Source organism: Typha angustifolia, chromosome 4 (assembly GCF_048772165.1).
Source record: "Typha angustifolia cultivar Huaian chromosome 4, ASM4877216v1, whole genome shotgun sequence".
In the NCBI taxonomy this organism is placed as follows: domain Eukaryota; kingdom Viridiplantae; phylum Streptophyta; class Magnoliopsida; order Poales; family Typhaceae; genus Typha; species Typha angustifolia.
The window spans coordinates 5,491,051-5,516,938 of NC_133242.1; the positions used below are offsets into that span (position 1 = coordinate 5,491,051).

Consider the following 25,888-nt stretch of genomic DNA (forward strand, 5'->3'; position numbering starts at 1 on the left):
TAAAAATAGAGTGTTTTACTTATACTATAGCCAAAATGTACGGCGTTATTTGTAATTTTCTAAAAGGAAAAAGAAAGTGTAAGCTAACTTATTTTGAAGCTAAATGAATAGGCTACTAATTCATCTATTTGATTTCATGTATTAAGAAAAACTTCATATATATAACTGAATCGGATTTGGTCAGATACATCCAAAAATTAGATCCATATTAAACAGCTGGACTCCAATGAGATGCAAATTCACTATATCGAATCTGGATTCCTCACAAATAATCGGTATACTATAAAATAAAAAAATATATATAATAACCTTATTTATTTTTTGGGTAGAAAAGGCAATAGTATTATCTCAAAAGATGGCACAAAAATACATTAGGTGTTTGAGAGGATACCCTCATCCCTATACAAAATGCTATATAAAAAATCGGGGGCACTGTCAACCCAAAAAGATAAAAAGCCTTGGTCTCTACCTAGAGCTGCTAACCAGTATCCAGCCTGGTTAGCCTCTCTAGAGCAATGAAGGATGGTTATATGCTGAAAGTCATATAAAAGTTGGTTTATATTGAGGAGAGTGTGTTTGATTCACCAAGGTCTCGGTGATCGGAGTCGTAGGACATTAGCAAGAGACTCGAAATCAACATCGAGAGAAACTTTTTGAAAGCTAAGCTCTTTGGTTTTAAGGAGAGTGAGCTTCGCTATAGAAGCCTCTACCTAGAAGGTGTTAGAGGCAAGGATGCTAGAAGCAGCCAAGAAAAGAGGGCAGTTTGCCTTATCCTTAGTAATTAAACTAGCCCCTGCCTTTAGATCACGGTGTGAGAAAAAACCATCAGCGTTTATTTTGATCAATTCTCCCTTTGGCGGTTTCCAATGGGCCACCTGCCTCTTCAGTTTTGGTATACTGTAGCCTCTTCAGTTTTGGTATACTGTAGCCTCTTCTTAGCTACTTAAGCGCCTCATGTGCCAAAGCGATGGTCCTCTACAACACTTGGTTAACTTTGGTAGTCTTCTGTTGGAAGATAGCCTCGTTGTGCGTCTTCCAAATTTGCCATAAACCTTGTCCAATAACTCACATGATGAGTGTAGCAGCTTCTTTGCCATCATCTGGGCCCTCTTTTATCTAGTCACCATTGGCCCATGCAGTCTGATGCTTAAACCTGAAATTAAGATATAGTTCGACGGCCTTCCAAAGCTCCTTGGCCCAAGAGCAAGTGAAGAGGAGGTGGATGACTGATTCAACCTCCATCCTACACATAAGGCAAGCAGGTGAGGTTGCCAAGGAGCTACAACCTTATTTCGAAGCAACAAAATATAATTTGGGGGCACTCAATTAGAAAAGTTTTGTTATGATCCGACTAAGGAAATCGAGTTAGTTAGGTTGAGTTAAATCAAGTCTAGTCTGTTATATTTGTTTTTTATATTTGATTTTGAATTAAAGCATATAATTCATATATTGATTTAATTCGCTAAGACTACTTCTGTAAATAGGAGTGCTCATAGTTCATTTGAGATTATTGAATGTTGAGAGAAATACTAAGTTAGTTATTTTTTTAATTGTTATTTATCTTTTAATCTTAGCTATCCATTTCCTTAATTATAGATTTAATTAGAAAACCATACTTCTACTTTTAAACTCTACTTTCGGTTTCAAACTTTAGCAACCATCACCCTCCACAAGCCACCCCACCCATAGGGTGAACCTCCTCTCTCCTACGGTTGTAACACTTGCTACCAAATACACGTTCCCCTCATGTGAGTAGAACTCACGTGGTTACTACGTGACTTGTTGATCGATAGTAAATTCGCTTCTTGATTGGCGAAACGACTATCTGATCGTCTATAATCAATAGACTAAGACGTTAAGCATGGGCCCTAATATATATATATATATATATATATAATAAATATCCCCCGCTCAAAGTACTATTGAAATGTAAATGTCACTCCTTTTGTGGTCGGGCACATATGCTAGTGGCATGATATTATATCGTACAAAAAATATAACAAAACTATCATTATTATCATGTATTATGTATTATTATACATAATTATGTCAATAGATATGCATAGAAATTATGATACACATAATCTTACCGAATAGCATACACCATATGCATTAATAGTAGAAAGAAAATATATCGACATTCATGATATAAATATGATGATGCCGTAAGGTAAAATATTGCATTATCTACACTATTAGATTATAAAAGTTTCACTTACCTTACAACGTTTCTCAAATAACTAGCTTCAACTGTGCTATAAGATCATCCTTACATAGCACGAAGTCCACCTCGATAATGACGGTAATAAAAACATAAGTGCCACATTCCTAACACTAATTAATTAAATAATTCTACTGACGTCCGCTAAAAGCTTGGGTAAGTTTATCTAAGAAATCATTGCATTTAATAAACAAGTACAGCTGGTAAAGCTATACCAAGACTTGACGCGTCATTAAAAGCATTTTAAAATCATTCATCTCAATTTATCATTCAAATCATTATTATCGATTTACAATACATCACATAGATAACATTTAATTAATCATTTTTGTTAAATAAGATACCTTACTTAATACCATTTTTCTACACTGATCTACATTAATTCTTCGATATGAGCAATTAATATAAATACACTCAAACCTCTAACTCATTTGTTAAAATTTATTTTTAAAAAATTATAATAAACTGCGCTAAATTCTAATTAGAGCTAATTTTCCTTCAGAATAATTAGTAATGGCACTCTCAGGTCATAATCTAATTCATTAAAATTAATTTACAATAATTATTATATAGCAAGCTCTAAAATGATTAATTAAGGCTCAAGTTTGACATGATTAACTAACTAAAAATATTAAAATAAATTAAAAAAGATTAAAGAGTATTTAAACTAACTTGGGTCAGCCTAAGACTCAAAGCAATGGGTTATGCTACAACAAACCTAAAGACCTCTATAAAACCCACAAAAGTTAGGCCCTATGCCCGAACTAACTAAAAAAAAGGGCACTTGGTTTGGGTCGCAACTCAACCTCTAACCCAGAATGGGCTGGGTTGCAGCCCAACCCACAATTCAAAATAGGTTAGACAACACCCAACCCAAGTCCACAACCTTAGGCTAGGCTACACCCAGCCCAACCAAAGTCCAAGCTGGGCTGTGCCGCACTCAACCCAACACCAGCACCAGCTGGGCTGTGCCGCACTCAACCCAACACCAGCACCAGCACTAGCACCAATCCCCTTCCCCCTCCACGGCTCCACCTCCCTCGACCAACGATCACCGAAGGAGGAGTAATGGCTATCAGCGAATACTAGCCGATGCTCCACCAGCCGATGCATCGCTGGAACACTAGCCGATGCTCCACCAGCTAAGAAAGGAACCCACGATGCTAACACAGCTGTCGGAGTCGGAAACTCCACACAACATAGCAGAAGAAGATCGATAGAAAATGGGGAAGTTACTAATGATTGTAGCCACAGGAAACCCAGTCGACTCCATTCAAAAGCCATAGGCCAGCAAAGGCCAACCAAGGGGAGTTCCACCGCAAGAGGCTGGTGGCTAGGGTGAGAGGCTATATAACGACTCCAACCATGAGGGCACCATTGGACAACACTGAAAGCTTGATCACAAAAAGGAGAGAGTTCCCAACTGAACAAGGAGGGGAGACATCGGTGAAAATGGTCGGCAACCAACTTAAAAAACAACAATAGAGGCTACCTCGTGTAACCTCCATCAAGTTACGAGATGGTCCACAAATAGCACCATCACCAAGAGGACTGTGAAGGGAAGCTAATGGTGCTGACGTGAAGGCACGAGGACGCTAGTCAGCTAATCACTTGATGGGATTGACGGAAAGAAAAAGAAGGGGAAGACACCTTGGGGCTAATTTAAACTAAAAATTTAACTTCACAAGATGGGATATGACTCACCAACGAGTATCTCTGTGGCGACGGCAAGCTCTGACGACACTCTGGTGCGATGAGATCTAGAAAGGGGAAGACGACTACTGTGGGTGAGAGTGAAAAGAAAGAAAGAGAAGAGAAAAGAAAGGGAGGGCAGAACAGAGAAAATGAGTGCATGTGCCTCGCAAGTGCGCATCCTAAGCTACAATGCAAGTGCCTGTCATGTGCATGCCAAAATTATTTATTCATCTTTTGACGACTGCTACAACATCTAGTATTTACCATTCTGTCCGATATCGATCTTTCTTCATTGTTTTAATTTTAACTTTTCACCCAGACCTTAGAATCACGTCAAACAAGAGCCAAAATAACTCTAACTCACAAGATTAGCAAACTCTAAAATCTCATAATTTTCTTGAACAGATTGATCAAGATCTGGTTCAAAACAAGTTTAATAGCTGAAAATTAAAGCATAATATTTGAATAATTTCATAAAAAATGGCACAAGCTTAGTATATTAAGCAATAGTTGTACCAAGGTTATTTTTTGAGAAACTTGAGATTATACATATAATATAGGAATTAGAGTAATTGAAAGCTTCTCTTTACATAATTTAAGTATTTCACTGCATAACCGTTGTCTATGAACTTAAAAAAAAAGAAAAAAAAAAGAAAGAAAAACTTAAATATCCTTTGGAGCTAGTGAGGATCCAATTTGAACCCACATTAGATGGGATCTGAGAGTGCTCAAACTAAATTTAAACCATTTATTAAATGGTGATGTAATGTGGGTCTAATCGGGTCACCTCACGAGGGAGATATTGGGTTCACTAGCTAGTTAAATTGATTAATTATTCTAGTCGAGTTGATTAAGAGGCCTAGTCCAATTATTAAATGTATTACGAGTTTGAGTACTACTTGATCTAGTCAAGTGGCTTGATGTCATCAGAATTCGAGTTTGAGTTTGGTCCGAGTTAGCCTCTCTCTCCTCTCTCTCTCTCTCTCTCTCTCTCTCTCTCTCTCTCTCTCTCTCTATATATATATATATATATGTAGATAGCGACCCCTTGATACTTATCTATTCATAATTGAAGTTTATCTCCAAAATCTAATCTCCTCAGGCTCTACTTTGTCATTTCTCTCCCTCACATTTCGCTCAAGTCTGAGGGCTTGCGCTCATCTTTTTCACGTAATTGAGAGGATCCTGACCTAGGGATATATCAAATGGATTGAAAAATTGAGATCCGACTTCAGGTTATTTGAATTTGGAACAGATTAACATACGATTTGGATTCATTTACACCCCTAATGATAGCAACAAAATTAGTTTTATGTACGCTTATGTTGCCCTGTAATCTTATTGTAACTCTCTTTTCATTATCTTAATGAATCTTAAATTAGAATTTAATGCGAATCTTTTTTCACAAAAATAATAAGTAAAATCCGTTTTTGACTTATGAATCTTATATTATATCATTTCCTAGTGCCAAATTGAGGTCCTATACAACATCTTAATATCCACTTCAATTTTAGAGGATGTGAAAAAACATACAAGTTTTTGACTAATCTATTCCCGGTCAAAATAATTTTAGTTATATAAGCGCACATCAAAAAAGAAGCAAAAAATAATTTTAGTTATATAATAATATACCTTAGAAGACAATCCTGTTAAATTAACACAATGATTTTATAAACCACTTTCTATGAGTGGTTTATGCATACGTGGCAAAAATAAAGTAGTTTGGTAAATAATTTGTAAACTATAGTAGAATAGTAATAAATTTGAGGAGGAATTGGTCAAACTCTCGTTAAAAATACAATCTCTAAACCTTTTATGGGAAGGAAAGAGAGAAGATTCAAGGTTTTATTTTGCAGATGATTTCTAATTTAACACTAGTGATGCAGAATCTTAAAAATGCATGACACCAGACAAGCCTTTAGTTAGGCTTGTGATGTAAGTATGCCGGAAAAAATGCTAACATTATGGTGATTTTGCCTGCATCAACACGAGGCAGCTATTCCTCAATACCAAATTCAAATGTCAAGATAAAATGTCTACACTGGCTGTTCAAGATTCCTTACTAACACAGCAAATGATTCTATGCTAGAAAGCCAGCTGATGTTGCAGGTTCTGTGCTGGTAGAGCAGCTATCTGAGATCAGATACTCTCAATATTGATCATCACTCTGTCAAAATACTCATTCCACTTTCCTCTTTTATTAACATAATATTTCTACATGGTAACTCAGTACATTTTGCAACTTCCCTACCATCTCCACAAACACACATGAAACACTTGGGGAGACTAATTAATGAATCAAATCTTGGCTCAACTTCCCTACAGTCTCTATTAGTAACACCTCATCTTTTCATGTAGCATGTGAGATTGTAGGTGTAACTGTTGAACATATCTACACATATAAATTTAATCATTTAATTACTAGTAGAACATATCTATACATTTCTTCTAAATAGTAAGAACAATATCAGTTCACTCAATTATAGTATGCCAAAGAGTAGTACAATTTGTTAACAGAAGAGGACCTAACTATCTGTTCAACCGTGACTGCAAATACTGAATTTGCACATGCATAATAAGTTCACTATCTACAGCATATTGCTCTGTAGAAACAAGAGGCACTCCTTTGCTATATTTGATGGTCGAAAGCAGAGTTGCTGCTGCGCTGCTGTTTGCACTGGTTTAAGGACAAGCAAAGGCAAACCAGATGTCTAAAGTTGCAGAAATCAGCCATTGGTTTGTCAATATCAACAGATTGCAGCCAACAAGCAGACTGCAGATCAATATGATCTGTGGCACTAACTCTAACTTTTAGTTGAATAGTAAATGACTAAATGTCCCACTTTTACTGGCTTGTGAATAAATGAGCTTTCTGAATATCAAAAAGAACTCCTGTTGTATCACCTACATCCACTGATCAGTGACAATTGTTGTACAATTACTGAAGTCTCTTCATGCTGTTTAAAAATTTGTGTTATGCACTGAGACTTAGCTGATCGTCCTATCATTTGATACCCATAAAATAGTAACCCTCTACTTTTCAGTGCTACTATACATCACTTTATACTGACATCAATTAGTTTATAGGATGATCTAATTCCAGACTATCAAGTGATGGCTGTCATGGACTCTAGAGCAGATCCAGAAAAAGTCTGATCCGAAGTTTCAATCCAATAATTCATGTTATATAGTAGCAAAGAAAACTTCAAGAAACATAGGAGAAAGAAGGAAATAGAATAAGGAAGAGGAGGTAGGACGGAAAAATAGAAGATAAGAAGAAAGAGGAACAACAAGACTGAACCAATTTAATATCACCAAAAAACACTACATTAATACAAGACTGCACAGGCTCGTCCAAGCAGTTTTTTATTATCAGAAGGCAATTAAAGGAACTCAAATCCATGTCCTATCTGTATGTAGCACTATTCAGATAGAGCATCACAGAGTACTCTCTAAGTTAGATAAAGCTTAATCAGGAACTCTGAGCTCTGATACAAATTAGATTCTTAAATACAGAGGTTTATCACTTAATGACTAATTACATATTAAGGATCGTAACCACAAGGAAAATTATACAATAAACTTTACTGTCAACTTTAGGAGCTAATCTCAGTTCCAGTCAACAGTATTATGAGTGAGTGTCCAGGCCATAGTCATGAGGGGAAGAAAGGTAAGTTAGGGGGAAAAGTGGTAAAGAAGCATAGTTGCCCAGTGGTAGTTATAATGGATGAAAGTAAAGGTGAGATATGTGCTGCACCACCCAGGTTTGTAATTATTTGAGACAATAACTGTGTGCTCAAGTTCATTCTTTGCTAACATTGACATTTCTCCATGTGATGTTGTAGCAAGATAGATGAGGAGGGGCCACTGAATCACCAACTGGTACTACAGCCAGGGCATACCGAGCCTTTCGGAGCACCTTTACTTTGAATAGTAGTATTGATTACTTTCTAAAATGGAATAAAATTCATGGCTGAAATTAGATCAAGTTTCAAACAACGGAATGCTTTATTTTACACTGGAAATTGGCTTCAAGCACATGCTTAGACATTTTATTTAAGTGATGGAAGCTGCAAATAAGCAAACCACAGAACAGTTGGGACTGGTTAATTTTCATGGTATTGTTCATTGAACAGTACGCAGAAACAGCTCTAGAATATGCCAAAGTAGCATCCCTTGGGATTTGAGCTGATAAAAGAGGCTTTAACTGTTGTTTTCTTTTATTTTTCTTGAACATCAAATAAAAAACTTGAATATAGTCATTCACTCTTTCTTTTCTTACTCCCCCTCTTATCATATCCCCTCTCTTCATATCTCTCCAAAATCTACATCATTTATCAATTTTGCTGCTGAAATCCATTTCTCCAGTTCTTTGACTTCATACATTTGATAATGAGATTTTCTTTTATTTTGTTTCTTAGTTTGCTCCTTTCCTAAACTACAAATTAGAAGAAATTGTTTGCCTCAGATCTAAAAGTTCCTGTTTTGATCTTTGTTTCATGCATATTATATTCTTCTATAACACTATATTGTGATATGCTGTAGGATGCAGTTACACTGGAAGTGAAGCATACAACCATACATCATTTGAGATGCAAGATAATGGTTACTGACTTATTATCAGATTGTATATTACTAATTAATATCACAATAAGTAAATCCTCCATTTATGCCATCAAATATGCACATCTTTTGCTAAAAGGTGTTCTACTGCACAAAGACTTGATACAAGTGAAAAGGGGGTGGGTAAATAGGTGTGTGGAGCACTTTGAATCTTGGTGCAATCGTGCATTTGATCACTGCTTGTGGTTTACAAAGGGCAACCTTAAATCTTCTAGGCATTCTGTGACTCTAGGTAGTAATCCTGATTAACAGTGATCCATTTCTAGTTATGGTACATTCTTAGGAGCGTGCTTGGTGTCTTGGACATCCAAGAAGCAAATTGTGTTCCATATACTCGGTCCCTGCAACTTATTATGGTGCTCCTCCATCCCCACGTGCTCCCAATGACAGATAGGATTGTTTCTCTATTTGGATTTTGTAGGTATGTAATCTTCTCTGTTACTTTATGCAAAGTTGTACAGCTCGCATGTAATTTTTATATAAACATTTAATGACATAATGTTTTTGGTTATCATCAAAGCATCCAAACATCTCTTAAAAGGTTGCATCTATAAAATATAGCAAGCACTTTAAGTCTCTATGTTAATATAGCTATACAAAAAGATTAGGAACTTCTCACTGAATTATGGTGCAGAACAGAGAAACTAAATCCTGACACATCCCTTTATTGACAGCGATACAAATGTGTCAAGATGGACAAATAAGAGGGTTCGAATTTTGCAATAGATATTTGAAAGATTACTATGCAATGACAAATATCTACGATTAATGAGCGTAAATAACAAGAAATAACTAATGAAATTCGCATTCTGAGAAAATAATTTCTTTGACCTCAATATAATATGTCAGAATTAGTTCGATAATTAAAGATTTTCCTTCATTTCGATTGGACTGCATGGTGCTAGCAATAGACAAATAAACTTTCCTGAAAAGGCCGACATCAGAACAGTGGGAAGCAGATGAAGCATAACAAGGATACAATTCCACACAATTATCCAGGATCATTATATCAAGCAGTTGTGTGAAAAAAAAAAGTTGCCTTCACCAATTATTAACAATTCCACAATGCTAGCAAATAAAATGAGAAAGAGAGCTATCCATACCTCTTAAAGATCTCTTCTTGGAACCCTACTGATGATCAGACGACAGCAGTCCCACTTGTTCTTCATCATCCACCTTCCCCAATTCAACTCCATCTGGCTGCACCCCTACTTCGCCCTGCACAGCGGACCCCGGCCTCTCCTCCGCCTCGGGATCCGCGCCCGCCTCATCGCCGGCGGATTCCGCTCTAGCAAACTTCCCGTCAACACGGGGCCGGAGCTCCGCGTACGCCTTCCTAGCCTCGTACCTCACCGTCTTATCGTACCGCCGGCTCTTCCGCTTCTCCTTGTACCTCATCACGCTGGCCACCCGCTCGTGGGGCCCGGGCGCCTCCGCAGAACCGGATAACCGGCGGCGCCGGCGCCGGCGCACACCGCCGCCCTCGGCGTCCGCCTCTTCCTCGTCGGACGACAGCTGCACGACGTGGTTGGGTTCAGGGTTAGGGTTCGGGTTCGGGTTCGGGTTGGGAATTGCGTAGGAAGGATAGCCATAAGGATAGGGGTAGGAATTAGGATTAGGGTTTGTGTTAGGGTAAGGGGGGACGGCGATGATCCAACTATTGCCATGGACGATGGGAGCGCAGCTGCCGCAGAGGAAGGACCACTCGACGCGGCAGAAGGGGATGCCGGGGGCCGACCGGCAAGATTCGCACTCCCTGGCGGCGATCCCACCGGCTCCGGTCGCCGGCCGGACTCCTCCGGCGCCGGAGCCGGAGCCGCTCCCGGTTGCCATTCTTGGTAAGTTATCGGGGGAGTTTTTTTAGTAGTGAAAGGGGTTGGGGGTTAGGGTTTGGGGGACGGGAAAGGCTCAACTGGAGTTGGCTACGCGCATACGTGGAGGCATCGATGCCACAGAAGAGGTGCGAATGGTTTTGGTCTCGTTGGTGAAAGTGGGAAGAGGACTAGAGAAGAGGGAAGGTTTACGAGAGAGGTGGACCCACCGGTATTGAGTGGGGTTACTTTCGGGTCTTTTGTGAGTTCTAACTTTGGGTCCGAGAATTATTTTAGTTATTCGTTTTCAGCGTTTTTGTTGGGTTAATTATATATTTACTCTTCAACTATAATTTCGCATCTCTTTTAATTATTTTACTAACCCTATCCGTGTAGAAATTATGTTGGTAAAATATTTAAAAAATTAAATGAATAAAAATACTCTTACTTCTTTTCCCTCTCTTATTAGAAATAAATTTTAAATGAATTAAATAATATTAGTTTAAATTTTAATATTTTGAGAAATTATCATAGAAGCTATCAGAGAAATGAAGATTGAAGGATATAATAATAAGAAGGCAGCGGTATTTTTATCCACTTCTTAAGTTTTAAGGTATTTTTTTTAAAATTATTTCTATTAAAAATTTAAAATAAAATATTGATTAATATGGCTTAGTTACATATTTAAATAGTTTAAGGATATGTATCTATTTTTCTTTACCGAAGAGTTGAAGATAATACTATGCAATAATTGAGAGATCAAAATATAATTAAATCTTTTAATTTCAACTAGTCTGACAACAGCTGAGCGAGATAAGGTATCCACATCTCTTTTTTTTGGAGACAAAACGAATAATAAATGAACAATAAATTTGGTTATTATATCTCATTAATTGTGGAAAGGAATACTAATAAGGACTGAATTAATCTAGGATATATCTAAATTTAGCCGTAATATTATTCAACTTTATACCATAATTAGTATAAATACATGAGCAATATATTCTGCTTTACTTGTATAAAAGTACAATATCAGGTCTTATTCTTCTCTTATTATAGTTTAAATTATAATCTAAAACTATAAGAATAAATAGATATAGATTAAAATAGTATTTTCTAACCCATATTCATATCCATTATATCGAAGATGGATAAAAAAAATTTAGATCCAATCTTGAATATAGAAGCAGTGAGATATTATCTGACCCACTTTCACCACTATTAATAAGGTTATTATAGTCGACAAAATATTCTAGAAGGGAAATCAATATTTACATCTAGGCTGTCAAAAAGTTTGTGGGTTCATTAGGCTCGTGGGCTTAGTTCGTTAAGAGCCCGGCTTGAGCTTGCCTCCTTTAAGGCTATTATAGCTTTTAATATATATATATAATTAAGTTGTTAGAAATTTAGAACTATTAGATCTAAGATCGAACAGATGATATGGCATATATATATATGTCTTTAATCAGCCAATGCCAAGGCAACAAAGCTAGCATCAAACTAACTCGTACCAAATAAGGATAAAAAGAGCATTAGGTATAGGAAGGATTGATTACACGAGCACAAGAGAACTAAGGGAGGAAGGAATTGATGAAACAGATCAAAATACAATGAACTTTTTAATATAAAACATCGAAAGCCCTAGTTATTTCTGCTTCTCATCTTGCCTAACTCCCCCTCCATCTGTGGTCTCTGCCCATAAGCATCTCAACTCCCCACCCTCTTCCAATAATCCTAAGGCTACCTCCCTCAAGATCCTCCTCCTCACCAACTCCCCCCCTCCATTATTTGCTACCGCACCAACTTCCCCGCCCTATCCCACGTGTCGCCTCGTCCTCAAGCTTGTAGACGGTGAATCCCTCGACTCCCTCCTCCAACACCGAGGAAGAAACTTCTAGAGTGAAGACAAATAACTTACCTTTTAATTTGTTGTCCTCTTATTTTCTGATATTAATAAGCAAATTCATGTATGACTAAGATTAAACGGACCAAATTCTAGTATTGACTATGAAACTAATATGATTAAATCCACTCCCACAACATTGTCCATGACTCCATGGCGACATCAATCTCTTCAACCTTCTCATCAATGTTGTCGGCGAGGTTAAGATCACTGATTTAAATGTTGAGCCAAGCTCGAGCTTGAGTTGAGCCGAGTCAAACCAACATTTTCTAGCTTGTCTCAAGCTCAAGCTGAGAAAATATAGGTGTCAAGCCGAGCCAAGCTAGCCCGAGCTCGCTAAAGCTCGGCATGTTTACACTAGAGGCTCATTCATAATATTTATTTCATTACAAATGATGTCTTCAGATCTCTTGTGGTGCTCATGGGAGAAAAAAAACGAAGAACACTAACCAACTCATATAGAGTTGGTAGGTATCCTTCCTACGACCAAAGAGATCATGTGATCAACTCTAACTTTAAATAATTATTATAGAGAAAATTATTTGGTAGTTTGGCGAAGTAGCTTGGCTTAATGATTCGGCTCGCTTTTGATGGCTCGATAGTGCAGTTGGCTTAAAAGAGTGGCTCGGCAGTGCGACAACTTACAGCAGGTCTCGATGGTATTTTTAGTCCGACAATATACATAACGTTTTGTCTAACTCAATATAGAGATAAGAGAGGAGCAGGACTCACTATGTGAGGAGAGGAGAACTTGTCGTGTGGAGACAGAGAAGTGTTGGAAATACTGCAAAGAGTCTAGGAAAATAAAGAAAACACAAGAGATAAAAAGACATAAGACTTTTAGGTGATTAACTTAATCCAAAAATTTACATTATTTCTCTTTCAACAAAACTCATGCAACTCATCCCTCTCGCTATCACAAGTTGTCACCCTTTTTTTTTTTTCTTTTTGATACCAAAGTGATGCTGAGTCATAATTTAGTGAGTCAAAATAAAATACTCTTCTTTTATTGCTCAGGGGGTTTAGGGTTTAGGGAGAATATCGCTTTTATATACATTGACTCACATTTTGCAATGTTTATGAAATACTCACTTCTAAACATATGGGCTCCTTATGTAGTCATGTGACATGTTAGTCAATATTTTTACACAGTATCTAAGAAAAAAAGAAGTTAAAAATAAATATACAACGAAAAATAATACACGCAAAGTATATGTCTAAGATCCCACCGACTATAACAAGCTCTTTAGAATATCAGTATATATACAATCAAAAGTAATAATACTCGTACATCCAATTCTATCTATATAATGAATACAAAATAAATTAAAATCTAATTAATCTTCGCCACCTCCTCCATGATCTCAAAATCATTTACTAATCTAAAAAAATATTCCATCAAAGGTTGGTGAGTTTAAAACCATGCATCATTGTCGTAAAAAAGTAGCTTAATAAAAATGCAACAGAATATATCATTGCTCAAATGAATCAATTCACTCTTACAATATGCTCATCATAATGATTAGTTAACTACATGTCTATAGATACCCTATTGAATTAGCTAAAATTCTTTTATTAATTAGCTAAAATTCTTTTATTAATTATCATTTACATAGAGTATTATCATCTTGCTTAAAATAACTTAACGTCTTCTATTTAGACAAAAGATATGAGTCTAGAGTCTTGTACCAAACCACAGCAAAGAGGACCAGATAACTCTAGCAAACGGCAGATAATCTAGTTTTTTTTTTGCTTAAGCTTCAATTACGATTTCTTATACTTATGTTATGATTACAGTGATCATATTAATTAAGCATCAATTTTTGAGAAACATAAAAGTTGAATAATTGAGAAAATTTTCGTATTTTTATTAAAAATAAACCTAAACCGAACTCTACTCTTCGGCCACGGGTGAAACACTTAACCATCATCTGACAAAAAGATTCACCTTTTATTTGTAGAAAATTTTGACTCGTTTCCTGCTTTAATTTTAAATAGACCTAGATACATGTATATATATAAATTCTAGGTAATAATATCACCCTTTTGTTTAAATAAATATTAAAAAACTAAAGCCAAGATGAACACCAAGATTTTTACGTAAAAAAAACCCAAACGGAAAAAAAATCACGGATCCAAACTCGGATCAAAACCAATCACTAAAATTATAGTAGTTACAAGACTGACTCACAAAACAACCCATCGATCTCTACAACTTTGTTTTTCTCAGTTTCGCTCGCTAGAACTTACGATTCACTGCTTCCCATAATTGATTTTTAATCTCAATAGCCCTCGAGATTGATCCATCATCTAGATGACCGTTAAGACGAAAGCTTGGTGCGATATAGAAGAAATAAACATTGTTGGCAGAAGAACGATGTAGCCTCAAGAACTCTTTAATAAAAGCATTCATCAACCGCCCTAGAGTTAGAGCATCATAACCCTTATATATGTTATCAAGATAAGGCCAAATTTAAGTCATATCAAAATTCACATAAGTCTATAATTTTGCATATTATGTAGGCGCATTCGAACGCGGTCCAAGTGCGTTTGAACGTGCTGACTTATTCTCAGGTGCGTTCGAATGCGATGACTTGATTTTCACTAGTTGAGTTCGAAAGCGCAAATACACTCCTCTGTATATGTGAACATACTGTGAACGTATGCATAGTGCGTTCGAATAACCCTTGACTACGTTCGAACGATAAAAATGTGTTCTCTGTATTTGCAAACGCTTGAACACGCATTCGAACGGTCGAAACCCGTTCTCTGTCGATGCGAATGCCTGAGTGCACATTCGAATGCGATCTGGATGCGTTCGAATGCGGTGCAAATGCAAAAACTTTTCTTGTCTTGATCTTAAAATTCTTCAATCCAAATACTTTCAAAACTTGTATAAATACTCATGTACATATATAAAAACACTTAAAACCTAACAAATTTATATAGAATATGTATGTGGAACAAACAAAATCAAAATATGAGTTTTACACTAAAAGATATAAGTAATATATTTTTTTTAATTAATAGAGATTTTTACCAATCAAACCTGTGATTCACACTCTGTCTTTAATGATTTTGTAACCTGACCCCTCATTTTCTTTTATAATTCTTATTTAACACCCTAACGTTGTTTTAACTAACATCCATCAAATTATTAAAATACTCCCACTATTTTCTCTCATTTTCTATATCATCCACCATCTTTCTTACCTACCTCCTCCATCATTGTCGTTGCCAGTTTTCCTCATCTTCCCCCTCACTCATTCCTCCACCTCCTTTCTTCTTCTTTTTCTTTCGGAAGAGGAAAAAAGGATAAAAAAGACATGAGTAATTTAGGTAATTATAAATTATTTTATATTTTATAATATAATATATTTTTCTAATATCGTCTAAGTTAAATAGTTAACCCAGGGTGTTAAATGAAAATTATAGGAGAAATTGATGAATCAGATTATAAAATTCCCAAAGACGGTAAATCATAAATTAAATAAAATATAGAGTGTGATTTGTAAAAATTCCTAATTAATAAAATATATTTGAGACGTAGATAATAATAGAATTTGGGTGAAAACCACAGCGGGACATAGTAGTCTTTGGCTTTCGAATACGGATATCTCTATAAAATTTATTATTTAGTCAAATGATCTCCGTTGTTATCATAAACCCAGGTCTTTTATTCGTTTGGCAGCATAATGATCCTATCTCTTTGATAAACTAGTCGATTGATGTCATCTAGCTTCGTTTGATAAGATAAATCCCAACTATTCGTAGCCTTAATGTGCTGATCCTTCTATTAGTCAGTAGATCATTTGGTCAAAGAAGAGGTTCTTATTTTCTTTTCTAGCAGAAAGTTCTGATCTGTTTGCTTCTGGAATTCTTGGCATACATAATTCCTATTCTTTCTTAAACAATATGAAAGATGTATAGATATGTATTCTTGTTAATATAATTTTTCAGTAGATTTTTCGGTCAAGCGCAGAGAATATTAGAATATAAAATATAAAATTATTATTTTTTAAAGTTATAAGCTTTTAGAGCAGTTGATAAATTAACATAGTTTTACAGTCAGTCCGTAGAGAGATTAGATTGTCAAGAATCCTAAATTTCTGGATTCTAGATAGAAAGCAACGTTACTACATATTCATATAATAAACGACTAACAAATAAAAGAAAAGGTTGAAATTATTTTTCATGGAAATGTCCTTAATTAAAGTAGTTCTAATCTTCTTCTTATAATGATTATGTATCTGAGATTACAAGCCTATTCATATATTTCTAATTTGTGGATGATTATGCTTGCAACTGTCTGAACTATCACTGATAACATAACTAATTAAAAGGCTTCCCAGCAATTATCATTTTCAAAGGCTTTAGAGATCACCATAAGAATGTGAGAGCAAGTATTGAAATTTATGTGACAACTTGAAATCCTTTTAGATATCACGAAAAGACTATAATAAAAGCAAATTACAGTTTCCTCCATGTTCTTTTTTTTTTATTATTTTAGTGAAAGGCCGTAAGCAAGAATATTTTATTTACTTCCTTGGATTATAACAAGGATTACAACGTGACAGTCTGATACAACACAAGAGCCCAACAGTCAAATACAATGAAAAACGACTCCAATAAATATATAAGAGTATGGAGCCTTGAGTTAGTCTCCAGTTCCGTCATAATCCAACTATTATGCACCAATCTGGACGTAAGAAAATTATGATATTTTATATGGTGGTAGTCTTGTGAGTTAGCATTTCAACGATTTTGGTTTCGCGAGAATTCAACTTCAGGATAAAAGTTATAAATGAAACAGCGGAAGAAGATCAAAATAGGGAAGAATAGTAAATATCCAACGTTGCTGCGGTTGTCGAAGGGTGACGGAAGACCAAGGGTGGTAGTGGATGGTCGTAAGGTAAGGTTGCTGTTGGTGGAGGAAGATGGTTAGGGCTTGGAAGATCGGAATACTTCTACGGCTATGATCTACTTTTAGAAAGATAAACATGATTTAATGGCTACGGTGAAAAATAAAAACAAAAAGAATAATGTGGTAAACTTAGATTCATTCAATGATTGATTTCCTGATAATTATTAACACATGTCCACTCCTATTTATAGAAGTAAAAATTCCTAGCGGATCGAATCTATATGTGGATTATCCAATTTTATTTGATATTTAAAATAATTAGATAAAGCTAACTAACTCAAATTGACTCGACTCAACTCAACCGAATTGACTTGACTCTTGTGGTCAGATCATAACATAGAACTGATTGGAAAGCCGCCGTCGATAGCCCTTCAAGCTGCATGGCCGCCGATCTGGCGTTTTAGCGCCACCAACGACCATAGTTGGCCTCCTCAAGCCGACTGCCACCCAATGGTGGCCGCTGCAGCCATCGAAAACCATCGCATGGCCGAACCTGATGGCCATGATATGGATCATGTGTCCGTTCTCGATCAAGCTCGGATGCAAGGAAGCAATCCACGCAGTCAGAGGAGAATATTCTCAAAATATTCTTTCATAGTAAAAAAATTACAAAACTAGTAGTGATCGTTTCATATCTTCCTGATCTACATTTTTTATATTCACATCCTTCATAAATTCTGACTGCACTTGGGGGAAAATACGCAATATTACGATGAAGGTGGAGATGACGGGTGATGGTGATGATGGTGATAAATGTGATCATAATGGTGATGGATTTGATGGCACGTGGTGTTGTAGGGATAAGGATGAGGGGGGAGAAATTGGTTGAGATCGCAAGAAGGAGGGATGCTTGATAGTCGAGGGGGATTAGAGGTAACCGGCGTCGAGATAACACATGGCTAGGGCTTAAACGAGGAGGGAGAAGAATTAGGGTAGAGGAGGAAGGGAAGAAAATTCAATATTCATTCATAATAATCTCTTAGGTTGACATCCACGTCTTAAGAGGCTAACCTAACAAGCCAAACTAAAAAGTAGTAACCCTAGAAACATTGCATTCTCGCCGATCGCATTCTTTGTCAGTGCGAACGTATGTAAGCAGTCGCACGTATATGTTCGAATGCACAATTTGCATTCTTTGTTGATGCGAAAGTATGCAAGCGTTCACTACATCCAAGATCCTTATTTTCTGAAGAAAATAACTAAAACAAAACAAGAAATATGGCTTATAGGTCGTATCCATGCACGAGATGACTTAGTGTGACTTGAATCACATCAGGCCACGCTCACAGTGTTATTGCTTAAACGAGGCCACACCAGGATGGATTTCGTAGGCCTCGCCACCGCCTTGGCTCCACGACAGTGGGACTACGACCACCAACTAGAGCCATTTGGGGCCGAGGGACTCGCCAGTGATGTCCCTTGGTCGTTGTTGCAGCCACTCGAGCCCGACCTTGACATTTGGCTTCCACCGCCACTCTACCACCGCATGGACTTGCCGAACGCCATCTGCCACTAGCTAGTAATCTTGCCCAACTATCCCCGACGCCCATGCAACCTACAGAGGTGCCCTTAGGTCGAAAAATAATTTCAACACCAGAGTCAGGTTTTTGGCTATTAAGCTAGAGAGATGAATTGCACGTATCTCAATGCATATTAAATTTTTGTGATTTGACACGACCATCTCATGTGAACCAGTTTAAGACTTATATGCATGCCCCCGAGCCCGAGTATGAGCTCGAGGATAATTGGTGGAACAATTCGGTGAACCCACATCAGCTAATTAAGTCGTATCTACATGCAAACCTGTGATCCTATGAGCATGACGTAAACCAAAAGATGCAGTTGAGTGCTAGACACTTTCAGGAGAAGGTGTCGAAAACGTGGTGATTGTTATGATCCAACCACGAGAGTCGAGTCAGTTCGGTTGAGTCGAATCAGTTCGGTTGAATCGAGTCGAGTTAACTTGAGTTAGTTAGCTTTATCTTATTATTTTAAATCAGATAATATGCATGTAAATCTGATTCGCTAGGAATTTTTACTCCTATAAATAGAAGTGAACATGTGTTGATAATTATCAAGGAATCAATCATTGAACGAATCTAAGTTTAGCCACATTATTATTTTTATCTTTATCTTTTATCGTAGTCGTTATATTGTATTTATCTTTTTAGGAGTAGATCATAGTCGTAGAAGCATTCTGATCTTCTAAACCTTAGCTATCCTCTTCCACCAGTAGCCACCCAACCTTACGGCCATCCACCACCACCCTTCGTCGTCCACCACCCTTCAACAACCGTTGCAACATTGGATATTTACTATTCTACCGTATTTCAACCTTCCTTTACTGTTTCATTTATAACTTTTCATCCTGATGTTGGATTCTCACGAAACTAAACTAATTGGAATTCTAACTCATGAGGCTATTATCATATAAAATATTATAATTTTCTTATATCTAGATTGGTCCAAGTCTAGTGCGTAACACCACTAGTCCAAGATTCGAGTATATGAATCCCCTAAGACTAGAAGATCTAAGATCACCAATCCAACATATAAGAATAAAAAACTACAACATACAAAATGCTATATCAAGGTAATACAAAGAAAACATGATAAACTCGCACAAAATACACAATGCCAAGATCCAAACAATGGCACGACAATCAGGAAGCAAATCCATTGGCAATAGTGGTGACAATTGGGGGGAGGGGGGAGTTGTTAGATTAGGAACACAAACAAGATGTAAGCTACAACTGCATGGAAGAAGGGAGGGCAATGGAACTAGAAGGACAAACCCAATTCCACAAGATCCCAACAAAATCCCATCCCTAACCACAATTATCACCACCTAGCCCATGCACCCACCCCTACCATTACAAAACCTGAACCCGACTCTTTGTACCTACCTTGAAATTCCATGAATCCACCACCTTCATTGTCATCAAAGCTGAAAGAGGAGTTACAGTGAGGAAGGGAACAACTATGGAAGCGGGCCGCTAAGGTACAACTATAAAAGCAAGCTAATGAGGGGGCTTAGAGGATGGGCAGAGCAGGTAGAAAAAGAAGTAAAAGGTTGTGCAGTCAACAATGAAGATGGCATCAATCAAGGAGAGGACAAAGGGGGCGGCGTGGAGAGAATGAAGACAATAATGAGGTCGAAGAAGGAGGAGAGGAGAACATTGGCAGTCATAGAGGAGAGACCGTGAGGGAGAAATGGAGGATGAGGCTAGTTGATAGTAAAAACTATGAGGTGGAGCAGAAAGAAGAGAGGATGGTGAAGACAGTGAGATGGAGGAAAATAGGAGAGGAGAAGAGAAGGGATAGTGAGGAAGAAGAAGCCCATAAAAACTTAAAGTGAGGTGAATCCCTCCCTTCCTCTAACCTCTTTAGCTAACAGAGGGGGAGAGGTGAAAGCGGAGGAGAATAGCAATAGTTTTTCAAAACCCTAGTAAATCTAGTCTGCTAAGGTTGGCCCAGGTTACTCTATGTAGTCCAACCTTTTTTCAACTTATCCCATGTAATTTGTGGTCCATACTAGGTTATGGTTATTAAATTTTCTATTCAAAATTAATGGTGTGAATGTTAGAATCACTACGGCACTTTGACAACTAGTGACCAAATAACCAAACCGCTTAATTATAAAACTTAACCTTCTTACAAATAAAAGAAACAGAAGAGGACATAAATTTTTCTCCAATGGACAACCTTTAGCAACCTTCACCAGCCTCTTGTAGCTTGTTTCCATTTGTCAAAACAATGAAGGACTGCACTGAGCAATCATATTGTTTCTACATTGAGAGAGAGAACACCTATGAGGGTAATCAAGTCCTTTCCTATTTTTATTAATGTTTGATTAACATCTTGGTGTCGAACATAGGAGATTAATCGTTTAAGTTTGAAGTACAAAATGATAATTTGAAAATTGCCCTATAATCGAGTTTGATTAAGTGTGAAGTATAAAATGATAAGTATAGAAGGGAATAAACTATAATTTGCAATTTGCACCACATAAGCTGCAATATAATTTTCTTCATTCTAACTTTACTTTACCAAGTGACTAAACAACCCCTAAGCTCTTCTGCAGCAGAGTAATTATTAACATCAAGAGACAGAGATAAACATCACGAACTTGGATTCACCCAAATCATCTTCTTGAAATGGTTATGTCACAAATATCTTCTTGTAGCACCACATGTCATCTTTCTACATTGCCACTGTCAATAAAAATGCAGGAAGTCTTAACTGGTGGGCCAAAAGGGACCTTCTCTCATTTGTCACTTACTGGTAGGATCCCCCGACACTTCAACCTTCCTTGGCTTCCTTGAATTTTCCTTCTCCTTGGAGCAAGAAGACATGCCATGGGCTGCCATTAAATTTCCTATAAGTATCACATGAACCCCAAAAGATTCATAGATTCATAGAGCGCAACCTTCTTCTCCTACATATCATTCCAGTTCCTCCACTCTTTTACTCTGCTTCCATGGAGAACGAGACCATAGAGTTGAATTTAGATGAGTGGGTGTTCCTCCCTGACAACAAGAGCTCCCTGCTGGAATTTAGCCATGATGGCAAGGACGACTTCTTCAAGGATTCCTTCTTCTACCCAGAGGGGATTATCTACATGAACTACATCGACAATTATCACTCTACCGATAAACTGGAGGAGAATTCAAGCCCCACAAACGAAACCAACCAAGTCTTAGCTCCAACTCTCACAGAGCCAGACGTGGACAAGAACCCAGATGATATACTAGCGAAAGAGTTCAAAGATATCGCCGTCGTCCTACCGGAGATTGAGTTCGCTCAAGACATCGTTTCGAAAATCTTCTACAAGAGAATGATGGAGCCCGAGTTCTTCGACATCGAGATAGAGCCTCAGCCAATCCAATTGGAGGAAGAAGAGGAAGCCTACAATCTGCCACAGAAGTACTCGGATTCTGAGATCAAGGGCATTGGTTGCAATCTATGGAGATGGGGTAGAAGAAGTATTGGAGCGCTTTGTTCTATAGGTGTGGCTGCTGCTACCTTATCAATTCTTGTATTGGGAGGCCAACAGCAAAAGAACAAGAACCAAAGAATCTACTTCCAGATCTACACTGACGACAAGGTTAGTTTAATTCCTCAACCATCATAAGTATCCTATAAATTTGGAGCTCAATTCTCTGAACAAACTGTTGGATTCCAGAGGATGAAGCAGGTGGTGCAGCAGGCTTCAAGGTTGAACCAGGCCATGTCAGCACTGCGAGGAGCTCCGGTGATGACGGCGGCGCAGATATCGTTCGGAGGGTTCTACGATGGGTTTTGACGGATTGACATTTTGCTAGATGATCTGATCAAATGATTTGGAAGAAAGTATATAGCAGGGTGTATGTAGAAATAGAGGGAAATGTATGATAGACAATTTGCCATTGTTTCATTGTTCTAAATTCTTGCAACACAGTATTCAAATGGATAATTAAGCATAGTAAACTGAACAAAGAATCTGGATATCCATTTAAATTTGAAGTACATTTCCAGAATCTAGATCACTACAAAAAATAATAATAATAAATCCCCAATAATTAGTCAATGCGCTGCATAATTGAATAGTAGCATGTACGCAACTATCAATGGCATCAACTGACTAAGATTTTTTTTATTTATTCTTATCTAAAATTATAATACTAGTTTTTGCCACTATTTTAAGGGGCAAATTATAACTTTTTTTCAGTCCTTTAGCTCAATTTCAACTTAACAATGTATTTTAAATTTAAGTATTTAATCTTCTATAATATACATTAAGCTGTAACTATTTGTCAAATATTTATTGAGATCTGAAAAGGCTTCAATTTTAGAATAATATAGTTAATCACGAAAGATAAATTAAAATAGGGCCAAACTAGCAGATAAACTATAACTCTTATACCACAATATCTTATCCAGCTACATATATAATTGATATTAGAATCTCTTCTTTTTAAACTCTTTTAAAATTGTGATTATGATTAGTTTTAGTGGGAATAAAATATCTAACATCCAAGTCGAAACTATAGACCGCAGTAGTATTCAACATTGGAATGTGATGTGGCCTTTGAGAAGCCAACAAGATGGGTATTTGTGAACAGATGGTGACCCCAAGGGTTGCCAATTTATTTACGGCATTGTGGACTTGGCTATTTCCATGCATGCCTGCCTGCCAGTCTATTCACTGTGAGGTTGGTCTACAGTGTAACTTTCTCCTTAGCTTAATATTATGGAATGCCGTTTAAATTGATGCACATTTCCCTCGAGCGTTGCTCATTTTCCATATTTTAATCAGTTTGGTTTAAAAAAGGATTTATGGTAAATAATACTAGTGAAGGTTTAGAGTTAAATATGATTTGCTCCCCTTACTTAGAGATCAAAATTACAAAACCTTGAGAACAATTTTTTTTTTCACATATATACTCTTAAAAAATATTATATTCTTTTGTATACCCTTCTAAATTTAATACTTATATGTATACCTTTTAAAACTAGGACCGTTAATTTAGCTCGAACAACTTGTATTTGGCTTGAAATTTTGTTGGAGATTGACTTGTTCAAAAAATAAACAGAGCTTCTTAGCTAGCTCGTGCTCAATTTAATATAACTTGATTATATATATATATGGATAATTTTATTTTCACCTCTAAACTATCTCTTCATTTTTATAATGATTCTTTCAACTTTTTTTGATATAGACGAACCTTTCGAACTATTAGAAATATCTTATCCCTTCTAATGTCATTGACAGAATCGATGAATCAACCAAATTATCTCTCCATTTATAATAACAAAATAGTTTAAATTTTATTTCTCCCAAAACTTCTTTCATCACCAAACTCCTCTAGCTTGCTAGTTAAAGCTTGCATCTTCTACACATGCCATATCACCTCCTCCGTATTAGTTGCTTCTGCCTGCTATCTCGCTGCTCCAAGCACAGTTGTAGAAGCTTGCGCATGTGCTCTCATATATATATATAGTTAAATTTGATAACTAATTAATAAGTAATCTAGCTATTAGAGTGCTATCGGTTCTCAATTTAGCTATTATTTATGATGTACTTGTGCTATGACAATGTTATGACTAATGAGTTCTTAATTCTTTGATAAGTGAATAGAGCTCATTGAACTCTAAATGAACTAAATGAATTGTGTTTTAAATGAGCTAGACTTGGTTCGTTAGGCCAAATAAGTCAAACACGAGCAGATTAGGATTCTTTTCGAGCCTAATTTAAGCTAGGATTTCAGCTCATTTTCTCGGCTTGGCTCATGTCTCAATTTGTCAAATTTAATTTCAAGCCGAACAAGAGTAAGGCCGTGCTTATTCGTGCTTGTTGCCACCCCTATCCAAAACATACTTGTTTCTATGTATATCATTCAAGCCTTTGTTTTTTTTGCATGGATACCTCCTCTTAGAGTTAAGTAGCTATTAAACTTCAAATAATTTAGACATAAAAAGATAAAGCTATCGTTACTCTATAGTTTTAATAAATTTATTTTAGTTAAGAATATTTTTTTCTATTAGATTATTGAGACTTAATATGAAAAGTAATCTGGTATGTATCTATGCAAATAATATATATTTTAAGGGGTATAAATATAAATATTACTGATTTGTTGAACTTTTGAAGAAGCCGTAAATATTAAAGGTTGTGTTCACTTATGGAGTAAGGCTAGAATATGTATTACAATTCTAAATTTTAATATCAAAATAAGAGAGGTAATATTAGTATAAACTTGTATAATATTTAGTTTAATATTAGTATAAGGAGTAGTAATTATATTTAATGTGACATATATTAAAGTATTAAAGAATAATAAAATTGTATTGAGAATTTGTGATGTTTTAAACCAAATGATAAAAATACCATTGAGTATATGTTAAAATACTAGTAAATAGTATTTTCTAAAATGATATTATTTTTAGTGATAATGAGTGGCAATGCGTGGCTATGCAATGACAATGCATGACTATAAAGTGGTTATATAGTAGTTACATAGTGCGCGTCTATACAATGGCAATGCGTGGTAATGCCATGGCTATGTAGTACGTGACAATACATGGCTATACAGTGATAATGCATGGCTATATAGTGGCTATGTAATGCGTCATAATGTATTGCTATGTGGTGACAATGCAGTAACTATGTAACAACAATATATGACAATGTGTGGTTATGCATGGCAATGCATCGTTATGCATTGCAATGTATGATGGTACAAATATTTATACGACATAACTATTTTTTAAAATAAAAGAGGAGAGAGAAAAAAAATCTTAACTGTAACTGAGGTGATGTGTAATTAAGTGATGTCTAATTTAAGGGCAATATAATAATTATGGATTATTATTAAATTATTTTTTAAAAGTTGTATGGAATAAGATGAAAGAAGATGATAAATTACTATTTCAGAATAAGCTAAGATATTATATAGTTACTACATTAGAATAAGAAGATTTATTCTAGAATAAGATCATTCTTATTTCGCAAGTGAATAAAGGCTAAATATTTTATTAAAATTTCACTAGATTTGTGATTTTTTAATCTTAGAAAGTATCAATAGTTTGAACACACAATATTTTACCTTATATTATTATTATTATTATTATTATTATTATTATTAGCTACTCGAAACTATATTAAAAAATATTTATTTAACCGAATCAAAATTATTTGTGTCATTTTGCTATTTCCATTAAGTAAATTT

At 36.1% G+C, this 25,888-nt stretch overlaps 2 protein-coding genes across 4 annotated transcripts; one reads left to right on the forward strand and one right to left on the reverse strand.

Annotated features, from left to right (window-relative positions):
- Positions 1-6,289: 6,289 nt before the first annotated feature.
- On the reverse strand, positions 6,290-10,512 carry LOC140759531 (uncharacterized). Of its 3 annotated transcripts, none has more exons than XM_073096115.1 (2): positions 9,643-10,512; positions 6,290-6,308 (listed from the first exon to the last, which is right to left on the reverse strand). In XM_073096115.1, exon 1 carries the CDS (start codon positions 10,370-10,372, stop codon positions 9,668-9,670), a length of 705 nt encoding a protein of 234 aa, XP_072952216.1. In that variant the 5' UTR covers positions 10,373-10,512; the 3' UTR covers positions 6,290-6,308; positions 9,643-9,667. The 3 variants fall into 3 exon arrangements, with proteins under 3 accessions (XP_072952216.1, XP_072952215.1, XP_072952214.1); XM_073096114.1 differs by lacking the exon at positions 6,290-6,308 and adding an exon at positions 6,392-7,835 and having other exon boundaries at positions 9,643-10,511; XM_073096113.1 differs by lacking the exon at positions 6,290-6,308 and adding an exon at positions 6,392-7,866 and having other exon boundaries at positions 9,643-10,511.
- A 10,973-nt stretch (positions 10,513-21,485) lies between these two features.
- Positions 21,486-22,668, forward strand: LOC140758967 (uncharacterized). Its single transcript, XM_073095393.1, has 2 exons — positions 21,486-22,284; positions 22,363-22,668. Exons 1-2 carry the CDS (start codon positions 21,658-21,660, stop codon positions 22,480-22,482), a joined length of 747 nt encoding a protein of 248 aa, XP_072951494.1. The 5' UTR covers positions 21,486-21,657; the 3' UTR covers positions 22,483-22,668.
- Positions 22,669-25,888: the final 3,220 nt, after the last annotated feature.

Excerpts from the sequence above, each read along its gene's own strand:
- LOC140759531 (XM_073096115.1), bottom strand. The coding sequence starts at position 10,372 with ATGGCAACCGGGAGCGGCTCCGGCTCCGGCGCCGGAGGAGTCCGGCCG.
- LOC140758967 (XM_073095393.1), top strand. The coding sequence starts at position 21,658 with ATGGAGAACGAGACCATAGAGTTGAATTTAGATGAGTGGGTGTTCCTC. Across the intron at positions 22,285-22,362 it reads AGATCTACACTGACGACAAG|AGGATGAAGCAGGTGGTGCA; the intron begins GTTAGTTTAATT and ends GTTGGATTCCAG.